The 10,683-nt window shown below is 41.7% G+C and overlaps 2 protein-coding genes across 6 annotated transcripts; one reads left to right on the top strand and one right to left on the bottom strand.

Annotated features, from left to right (window-relative positions):
- Positions 1-674: 674 nt before the first annotated feature.
- LOC127762431 (uncharacterized) lies at positions 675-3,687 on the top strand. Of its 3 annotated transcripts, none has more exons than XM_052286942.1 (3): positions 675-1,612; positions 1,780-1,875; positions 2,366-3,687. In XM_052286942.1, the coding sequence occupies exons 1-3, from the start codon at positions 995-997 to the stop codon at positions 2,531-2,533; spliced, it is 882 nt and encodes a 293-aa protein (XP_052142902.1). In that variant the 5' UTR covers positions 675-994; the 3' UTR covers positions 2,534-3,687. The 3 variants fall into 3 exon arrangements, 2 of the variants coding, with proteins under 2 accessions (XP_052142902.1, XP_052142903.1); XR_008015531.1 differs by lacking the exon at positions 675-1,612 and adding an exon at positions 1,679-1,707; XM_052286943.1 differs by lacking the exon at positions 2,366-3,687 and having other exon boundaries at positions 1,780-2,358.
- Positions 3,688-5,098: 1,411 nt separating this feature from the next.
- On the bottom strand, positions 5,099-9,117 carry LOC127762430 (BURP domain-containing protein 4-like). 3 transcript variants are annotated; one of them, XM_052286939.1, is made up of 8 exons: positions 9,001-9,117; positions 8,815-8,913; positions 8,625-8,723; positions 8,424-8,528; positions 8,184-8,332; positions 7,989-8,087; positions 6,492-6,554; positions 5,099-6,413 (listed from the first exon to the last, which is right to left on the bottom strand). In XM_052286939.1, the coding sequence occupies exons 5-8, from the start codon at positions 8,269-8,271 to the stop codon at positions 5,668-5,670; spliced, it is 996 nt and encodes a 331-aa protein (XP_052142899.1). In that variant the 5' UTR covers positions 8,272-8,332; positions 8,424-8,528; positions 8,625-8,723; positions 8,815-8,913; positions 9,001-9,117; the 3' UTR covers positions 5,099-5,667. The 3 variants fall into 3 exon arrangements, with proteins under 3 accessions (XP_052142899.1, XP_052142901.1, XP_052142900.1); XM_052286941.1 differs by having other exon boundaries at positions 8,184-8,528; positions 8,619-8,723; XM_052286940.1 differs by having other exon boundaries at positions 8,184-8,528.
- Positions 9,118-10,683: the final 1,566 nt, after the last annotated feature.

Genomic DNA, 10,683 nt, shown 5'->3' with positions numbered 1-10,683 from the left:
GTTTCGTGGAAAATGTTATTTTCTTTTTACAATCCATAATTTTTATCTCAAACAAATATTAACGTGAAAGTATTTTAATTGTCTGTATTTTATACTATTTAATGGTTTCTTTTACCCTTAACGAAGTATGGATATTTTGCTAGTAATATTAAAATAAAATATTACTTGTCTGTAAAGTAGGTACGTGTATGTCAAAAAAAAAAGTTTGTTTTCAGCGAAATTCAATGCCGTGATTAGCACGATATAGGCATTGTTTAGTTCGCAAAATGAAAACTTTTAGGTGTCACATCGAGAATGTCGGAAGGGGTTTTCGGACACGAATGAAAAAACTAATTCCATAACTCACCTAGAAACCGTGAGACGAATCTTTTGAGCCTAATTAATCCGTCATTAGCACATGTGAGTTAGTGTAGCACTTATAGCTAATCATGGACTAATTAGGCTTAAAAGATTTATCTCGTGATTTCCTCTATAACTGTGCAATTAGTTTTTATTTTTATCTATATTTAATGTTTCATGCATATGTTAATGATTCAATGTGACTTTTTAAAAAAAATTTAGGGTACTGAACAAGACCATAGAGCATAATGGCACTTGACTGTAATTATCTAAAGTCAAGCACTCAAGCTTGTACACTACTTTAGTATCGATCAGTAAAAATGTCGTGACTGTCGCTCTCTCTTTTTTCCTCTCTTCCCGTCTTTCTCCGCCTCTCCCCCTCCTCACTTTCTCACTTTCTCGTTTGTTCCTCTCCTCACATTTCTTCCTCTCCCTCAACGTTGCTGGCCGATCCACCATATCGTCTCCGGCCAATCCACAGGATCGTCGCCGGCCTTCTTTTTCCCTCGAAGTTGTCAGCCAGATCCACGATGCCATCACCGCGGAGGTCCTCATCGAGGGCGAAGACGTGGTCCTGGAGGATGCGGCGGCGGTACTCGGAGGCGAGCAGCTTGAGGCGGAGGGAGTGGTCGGAGACGGGGAGGCCGAGCAAGTCATGGATGGATTCGCCTCGCTCATCATCTCCTCTCCATCTCGCCTCCCTCCCGCGGCAGATCCGGCGTTGGTGGCGTCGGCGGCAGCGGCCGCGGGTGGATCCAGTGACGGTGGCGGCGGCAGAGGATGGATCCGGCGGTGGCGGCTCCTTCCGCCCCCTCTCGCCTCCTTCCCACGGCAGATCCAACGGCGGTGGCGGCGACCGCGTGTGGATCCGGCGGCGGTGGCGGCGGCCGGGGGTGGATCCGACGGTAGTGGCTCCTCACGCGGCGGATCCGGCGACTGCTGCTCCTCCCTGGCATGGCGGCCGGCGGATGCTTCCCTCCCCGGTGTGTTGGCAGCACCTGCCCGATCTGGCGATCTCTTCTCCTCTCGCACGGATCCCATGGTTTTTCCGTTCCCTCTTGCGCGGATCCGCCGTTCGCTGCGACGGGATGGTTGGATTCGGCGACCTCCTCCTCTCCCGCTCGGATCCTGTCGTCTCTCTGCGCCCTGCTCTCGCGGATCGCCGCCGGCGACGACGGGAGTGTCCAGATCCGGCGGTGTCGATCCTCCCTGCCGCCGCCGTTTCTGCACGCGCGGCCCGTACACCGCACCCTGTCGTCTCCTTCTTCCCCAGGTTAGTATGCCTGTCATATGTTTTTATTCATTCGAGATGTTATAAAATTTGTGACACAAGTACAAATGCTAGACCCATCACCTAAAAGTCTTCAGGTGAAATTAAATTGCAAAATTTAGTACCATAGCTTTTCAGGTGATTTACCAATATGACCTGTTGGATTGCAGATTAGAGAGGATGTTAGAACTGCTTGTGTCTATGTTGAATCATTGACAAAGGAGTTAGTTTTCACTACAAAGGATGTAACGCAACTGTTGGTGAAGGTACATGCATCTCAATATTGTCGTCTAAAGGTTTGCTGATATGTTTCTCATATGTTTGTGCTGTTGAATATTGATCCTAATTTCTAATAGAGTTAAATTTGTCACTTGTCGCTGTCAGACATGCCTATTCTAAGCTAAAATAATTCACGGTTATGATTATTCTGAGCTAAAATAATTTGCCTGTTATTTATGTGTAAGATTTAATGCCTTGTCTGGCTGATAACGTATCCTTGTTAATTCTGCGGGCAGTGGATATTGTTTACTTTACCTGAGTTCTTGTTTTCTTCCAAGACACTGTAGCATCTGGAAATAACAATGATGCAGCATTTGCAACAATAACGATTAGCAGATGCTGCATAGTAGTTCTAAAAAATTCATGACAAGCTGCATGCTTATTTCTTCCTAATTGTTATTCCAGTACCTGCCCATACACATAGAGCATATTCTTTCCTCTTCTATTTAGGAACTTTGATTAATTCATATGTTGCAGGGCCTCTCAAATCGGAGGACCGGGGTAACAAGCGCAAATGCAGACAGCTCACGCTCACATTGCGTTTTTACATGTGTCATCAAGTCTGAATCAAAGGTAGTTCTATTAATCATACTATCATGTACTTTCAACTTTTATTTGGTCATGTCCTTTTTCTTGCGATCATGATGATGCTCTATCTTATCTTGTTTATGTGAGCTGATAATTTTTCCAAGTGGGTTTTCCACTTCACCTGTCTGCATCTTATTTATAGTTTATTTCATTATGCTGAAGCATACGCTAAATGCCAAATGTAGATGCTTGTGTGATCCCTGATAGCTTGAAACCTTGAAGGCACATTTGGGATAGTTTAGGCATCGTCTGTAGTCATCCATATTTTGTTGTGATGGTATTATCCCATGATTTTTGTTGCATGGATCGGAATAGCAGTTAAGATTAGACTCGGATTTGATTCTATTCAATTATTGCAAATAAATAGATGAGCGTATATTTTTTTGACGCTGTAGATGAGCATATATCACCTGATCATCGGCAATCCAGGTTTCAGAGATCGATATTTGGTTGCATGACTAAATTGGAATGTACTGTACTTGCTATGCCCCTTTAATGCTTTGGAATTTTTAAGAGCTCTATACTGTTGTCTGCTAGTTTTGCATGGACCATAGGTGTTTATTCCACTTGCTGTGTTCTATTGCCATTAAGCAATACTTTTGCACACTCAGTTCAGAGTAAGAAGATATTTTGAATATATTTATCTCTACTGAGGGATATTGTGTGTAGTTTATGCATGCTTTCAGTTTTTAAATATTTTCAATGGTTGATTAAGACTGTTAGATTGAATATATTTTTGTCTCTATCATACTATTATATTATGTTATGAATTTTTTAAAAAATATTCAGGTAATTAATGTCAATATCATCTTGTTAATAATGAATTAATTATGCAATATCATCTTGGTAAATAAGTTGTATTTCTTGCTCCTGCTACATGCATTTAATAGGACAGAGTTTATGCAAATTACAATTGCTCCTAAAGTTAGAAACAAAACAAATCTAATTGTTAAGGGTTAAAGAATTTCCTTCCGTCGTCATAAATCAGCATGCTCAATATCCACACCAAATATTGGGTGTATATATGAGTCTTGTTTGTGTTTTCAGTTTCTTTTATATAGGTTGAGAAGATGTTTGTATCCTACTTGGACATGTAATTCTTATTCTTGGATTATGTATGTAATTCTTGCGTTGTAATTCGAGCCATGTAATTGTATGACTCTATTTGGGATTCAATACTTCCATGTGGCAAATCGGGGAAAAAAAGGAAACCGGGCAAAAGAAAAACCATGCGTGGAAAAAAAAAAGAATCAGACGAAAAAAACCACGCGTGCGAAAAAAACCGGTCAGAAAAAAAACAAATCGGACAAAAAAAAACCGGGCAGAAAAAACAAAAAATGAATCGGACAAAAAAAACCGTGTAAGAAAAAAACCGGGAAAAAAACCGCCCGTGAGGGAAAAAACCGCGTGCGGTAAAAAAAATCGACGGACGAAAAATCCCCATCGGAAGCCTTGCGTATTTTTTAAGTAGGTATAGATATAGATATAGATATAGATTTTCAGGTCTGTACAGTTTCCGTTGTAACGCACGGGCACTTTTGCTAGTGAAAAAAAAAATCTGTCGTCATGATTATAACAAATCTGAAAGCTAATTTATTTACAGATAAGTAGATCGAACAACCAGCTAGGATGGGCCTCGTGAGCTTTCATGCCTCAGCCAGCAAATAGACCGGTAGGCCTTTGTAAACAAAAAAAGAAATCAAATTTAGTTTCCTAATTATACTCCTTGTAAACCGTGACTCTGATTAGCACGATACACATGCATGCGTATACAGTATATATAAATTGACTAGAAATAATGCTATGCTTTGCAACTGGTAAAACCGTTTTTTATCACTATACATTATACTTCTTTCTTGGTTTTGGACTGAAAGCCAATTACTTTCTTCCTTTTAACCCTAGGCCTAGTCTGTTATCTTCAGCTCAGCCCACAAGTAAAGCTATAGGTCTAGCTCGCATATTCAACTGCCGTCTTCAACCTCCGGAAGTGCCTACGATGCATGAGCCGATCCTTCCATCGAATCCAGGAAATCTTTTTCGATCCTTCCCTCACCAAAATTGGTTGAGGGGTTTTGATCTCCTCGATTTTCTCTTTTCGTTTTTTATCAAACAAATCATCATAGCAATCGGCAAAACTTCTGGTGAAGTAAAGCCGAATTGTAAGAGAAAATCAAGGAAAAAAATGATAAGGGAGTTGTGCGGAATTAATTTTTGCAATCAACTAAAAAAGGAAACAAACGGGGTGGCAGATCAACGTGGCGGCTACGCTAGGGTTCGGCCTAGACCTTACTGCGTGCCATAAAATGTGACAAAAAAATAGCGATCAAAAAAGTGGATGAAAGGAAAAAAACGTGCAAAGGATAGAGAAAAAAATAGCGGATGACAAAAACAAAAAAAAAGACGAAAAAAGCGTGAAAATGCCGCGACTTAAAAAATAGTGGCAAAAAGAGGAATGAAAAAACCGAGAAAAATGACACAAAAAAGACGCGCCAAATAGAAAGAAAGCTGACGGAAAAAACCGAAAGAAACGGTAAGAAAAAAATGGACGTATATATAAAAAAGAAAAACGGAAGAAAAAAGACGGACGAAAAAAAGAAAAAAAGAAAGAAAAAAGAGAAAAAAAACAAAAGACGGACGAACAGAAATACTGAAAAAGTGGACGTAAAAAAAAAGAAAAAAGAACGGACGAAAAAATGAAAAAAAGGAAAGAAAAGAAAGACGGAAAAAAACGAAATACTTACGTATTTTTATAATAGGTATAGATATGCATGTCGGATTGACCAATTAATTATGAGGACGAGCAGAACCGACGTGTTCGACTGACGTCCGACTTAACGGCGAAACACACAGCGTGAGGCAGCCCTGACTTGCTCCGCCATACAGACGATCGATGCAGAGGGCAACACGGATGGCGGACATCGTAGTTGTACAAGGGTCTCGAACGCTTTAGTTATATGTGTAGCATTTTCGTAATAATAATATTAGTATATGCAACCTATTATATTTTGATACGTTAGAACTAAAAAAGAAACGAGACGAAAATACTTTTCCTATACACATATTTAGATAACCAGTTTGCATAGCGAACATTTATTCTTAAGTATTATATTATGGAACTCTGGTTCAGCAAGTAGGAGTATAACTGTAGAAGTAGGTTATACTACATACTAGTTGATAAATTCCTGATGAATTTAGATAGCTAGCCATAGCACATAGCTCTGGGGCATGTAGTGGCAGATGGGCTCGCCGCGGCGTGCGTTGAGCATGTCAAAGTAATGGGCGTCCCACATGGTGGTGTTCATGTGGCAGACGGCGACGGCGGTCGCGCCCAGAGCAGCATCGCCGTCTTCACCCACGCTGGCGAGCTCCACCCTCAGTGCCACCGCGTCGCTGGGCCGGTGGCAGTAGAACACCTCGTACGGGTACGGCATCGGGTGGCACGGCACCACGGCGCCACCGCTGCCGATCCGGTCGACTCCATCGGGCGCCACCACGTACCTGCGGGGCTCCTCGCGCCGCCGTCGCCCACCACCACCGCCGTGCACGACCGTGGTGGCTGCGCGCGGCGCGCTGGTGCCCAGCGCAGAGGCGGCGAAGCTGATCACCGCTTCGTGCGAGGTGGCGCAGGTACGTGGCTCCTCGCCGGAGTCGCCACCTGAGGCCGCCGCCGTCACCTCGCCGCAGGTCAGGAGGGTCTCGGCGACCTGCGCCGCTTTCTTGGAGCCCCGACGGATCCCAAACCTGCCGAGGATGGCGTCCAGATCGTTGTAGTCGAAGGGCACGGCGTCCGCGTCTGCCCTGCTGGCGAACCTCAGCGGTGGCGCCGCGCCGATGTCGTGCGCCAGCTTGGTCCCTTCCGGCAATAGAGCTCCAGGAAACAAGCTCTTCATTGTGAAGAGCATGCCAAGCTGGACATGCATGCCGATCCCGCCGTGGCCTCCGTCATGATTCATGAATGACTCATTAAATTCAGTCTTTAGCCCAAGGGGACGGCAAAATCGGAATCATTTCTTACCATGGTGAGGCTGAGGAGGATCGGACACCGAGACAGCTGATGCGCCCAGTGTGATCGTTTCGCCTGCATCACAAATTAAGCCGTAACGCTTGTTACTGTTACCGACAAAAAAAAGTTATATCTGAAAATAATAAACTATAATAAAAAACATTAAAATCAACACTAAAATTAAAAAAAATTAAATTTAAATTTTGGCTGCGACTCGTAACCGAGTTAATTGCAGGATCAATATAATTGAGTTAATTACTGCAAAAATAATATCATCTATTGCAAGGGGACTAGAGGAAGGTGTGGGCGCCGATGATATTCCACTTCAGGAGGTATGCTGCATCCACGGATGGCGCATCTTTAACTTTCTGTCTGTCTATCAGTAACTTCATAAATTTCAAAATATAAGACATAACTATTTTTTTTCATGTCTTACTCTCTTTATTCATTTTTTTATCATCATATTTGGCTCATGCAATAATACCAAGATAATCTAGCACAACAATTAATCAACATCAATTAGCACTATCAACCTTTCATATTTTTGCATGGCTCATGGACTCTCTAATTAGCTGTGATTGCATTAATGCTTAACCAAAATTTCTGACAATGGAGTTATAATGCATGCATGCAACGCAACATACGAAGCATTTCTACCATAGCCTCGCCTAATATGACGATCAAATATGAATTTTTGTCTTTTGAAAATATGATGAACAAAAGTGAACAGAGGGAGTATAATATAAGGCGCGCATGCATACATATATTAACTAGCATATCTTGTTCCTATAAAATCGATTTGTTTCAAATCATATGACATCAAACCTCCCAATCATATTGCTTGTATGCATCGAGGTCATCCAACAAACAAGGTATTGCTTGCATGCATCGAGGTCATCCAACAAACAAGGTGATTATTTTTTTCTTGATCTTTGTATTAGGAGTGGTTAAGCTTTATATTTTGGGATGGACGGAATATATACTAAAACTCCATTAAACTTCTTCAAAATGCTCTCAAGCTGCCATGTGACGCTCTAATAAATTAAAAAAATCATAAAAAATCTGAAAAAAAAAAGCAAAACATATGTCTCTCGATTTTCACTTTAATCTGTGGGTCCAATATTATAAACCATTAGATTATCCTAAAACAAACCAAACAGTGGCTACTCCTCCCGTTCCGTTCCACAGGTACATACATATGCAACCTTTTTTTATGTATATGGTTTAGACAAGAGTTATTATTATTATTATTAATGATAATAAATTTTATATAAAAGTTACTTCACAAACATAGAACACATCAACATATAACTCTTTACAAGTGGACATAAATAAATTATCTCTACAATAATTGGAAATAAAGTTTACTCCATTATATTATAATATATACCCAATATTTTAGACTATTTTATTAATAAAAATATTTGTTAATTGATTTTCGCTTAAATAGGTTCATAGAAAATAATAGAAGGTATAAGTTAAAACAAAAGTAAATCATCTAACAAATACTTGGAAGGGGAGGAAAGGAAAGTGTGGGTGCCGACACATCATGTCCACCCTGTTTGATATTCCACTTCACAGGGTATGCTGCGTCCTCGAATAGTGCATCTATACAATAGAGTTGTCAATTTAACAAATTAAATAGGTTGCTAGAAAATAATGGCAGGTATAAGTTAAAACAAAAGTAAATCATCTAACAAATACTTGGAAGGGGAGTCAAGGAAGGTGTGGGTGTTGGCGCATCACGTCCACCACGCTTGATATTCCACTTCACATGTGGGTGTTGGCGCATCACGTCCACCACGCTTGATATTCCACTTCACAGGGATATGCTGCGTCCTCGAATGGTCCATCTATACAATAGAGTTTTCAATTGAACTATTTGAATAGGTTGGATAGAAAATAATGACAGGTATAAGTTAAAACAAAAGTAAATTATCTGACTAATAGTTGGAAGGGGAGTCAACGAAGGTGTGGGTGCCGCTGCATCACGTCCACCCCGCTTGATATTCCACTTCATGGGGTAGGCTGCGTCCTCGAATGGTGCATCTATACAATAGAGTTGTCAATTTAACTAATTAAATAGTTTGCTAGAAAATAATGACAGATATAAGTTAAAATAAAAGTAAATCATCTAACAAATACTTGGAAGGAGAGTTGATGAAGGTGTGGGTGCCGGCACATCACGCCCACCTCGTTTGATATTCCACTTCACAGGATATGCTGCATCTTCGAATGGTGCATCTATACAATAGAGTTGTAAATTTAACTAGTTAAATAGGTTGGTAGAAAATAATAACAGGTATAAAATAAAACAAAGTCATCTAATAATAACTTGTGAGGGAAGTAGAGGAAGGCTTGGGCGCTGGCGCATCACGTCCGTCTCTCTTGATATTCCACTTCACAGGATACGTTGCATCATTGAATGGTGCATCTACACAACAGAGTAATTAATTTAACTAATTAAATCAATTGATAGAAAATAATGGCAGATATAAGTCAAAACAACAACAATAATTACCCGAAAGATGAGCCAACGAGTGTGTGAGCGCAAACATGGACAAGGCGACAAGCACAACAAGTTCGATGGAACTAGCCATTTCACCTCGTACACTCTTCGGTCTGCTCTGAGTGATTATCCAAAAGTTGCTCTTGTGATTTTGCATTTGTTAATGCTACTCTTTTATTGCGGCAAAGGTATAGACGTATAGTATGTTAGCTAGGAGCACGAAAAGATTGTGACAAGAACAGAGAGTTGCCAAGAGTGTGAGTTTGCTTTTTGTGTATTTTCTGCCCAAACGGTTAGATTGTGAAAGGACAGAGAGTCACGAAGAGTGTGAGTTTGTTTGATGTATTTTCTGGACAAACGGTTCAGTAAGTTAGGGACATGTAATAACATCACAAAATACAATGCTGATATATGTGCAAAATAGTCAGCACGTACAGTTTAGTGAAAGCGTTCATTCATTTCTTAAATGGTGTCATCACCAAATGCTGATAACATACCCCATTTGCGGATACATCGACTGCTAAATCCAAATGCATTCGCAGGTGCAGTGGTTAAATAGATTCATCATCAGCGTAATTTCTGATAAGTACCTTCTAATCTAGGCCTTTCATTTTCTTTAAAATATCTGCCGTTTTTTCTTTGAAGTTTGAAGAGCATAGAAGCAGGTCTATTGTGGACCCAGCCACCCAGGAATTGCTAATGTTGCAAACCTCCAATGTTTAGTACAAACGGTATTGCACCCATCCATGGACATCCTAACCATTCTCTGTTTTTTCCACTGAAACAGACATCCTTTATAATGGCATACCTTTTGTGTCAAAATCATGACATATACCTTTTTCCATAAAAAAACATAGTGCGATAATAATCAATAATATTCAGTTATGGTCCTTCCAGCATGTAAGTGTACTGCATACTTGAGTTTAGACAGATTCATACATCAAATTAGCAAGCATTGGATCAAGTAATTTGATAATGCGCTCAGTTTGGATTCTCTTGGATATCATGACAGCCTAGCCCCTTTTACTATTAAAATGACAGGTTAAGCTATGCAATGCCTCATGCGTCCAAATATCAGAGGCTAAGTGAAATCAACATGTAATGCATAAGATTGTTCTCACTGTCGTTTATACACTCTCATCCTCCATTGGAACAGGGAGACATCCAATGGAGGATGAGAGAGAGAAAATGGATACCCGGACAAAAGGAGAATACATCGGGTGGTGGCGAGAGGAGCTAGAGCCGCTGAGATCACCAGCCGGACAGGGTTTGTAGCGGAGTAGCCGCCGTGGTTGCCGGTGGCATAGAAGGGTCGATGATGGGGCATCGGCGGCGTTGCAAGTCATGGTCAGAGTGAGGGGTCACTGGCGTTGTCGCGAGTCGTGGAGGGCGTCGATCTGGAGGGCGCGATGGCGGCGTGATTTTACAGGCGTAGCGTGGATGCGGCGTCGTTGGAGGGGGCATGGATTGGGGCGGGATCAGACGGTGCTGCAGCGACGCGGCGTGGATCGGGGATGTGGCGGCGGCGGCAGCAGCGGCGTGGATCGAGGCTGCGGTGGCGGCGGCGTTGAGGGCAGCAACCGAGAGAGGAGGGTGCGCGCGAGAGAGAGAGGAGGGGAGAGGGGCGCGTACGGAGGGGAGACGTGGGATGATCTGAGGCGTTGGATTAGATAATTCTGGATCGTTGGATTTGAT

The sequence above is a fragment of the Oryza glaberrima genome, chromosome 2, assembly GCF_000147395.1.
Source record: "Oryza glaberrima chromosome 2, OglaRS2, whole genome shotgun sequence".
Lineage (NCBI taxonomy): Eukaryota > Viridiplantae > Streptophyta > Magnoliopsida > Poales > Poaceae > Oryza > Oryza glaberrima.
The sequence above is the reverse complement of the archived record's forward strand: the minus strand, read 5'-3'. Positions and strand labels throughout refer to the sequence as shown.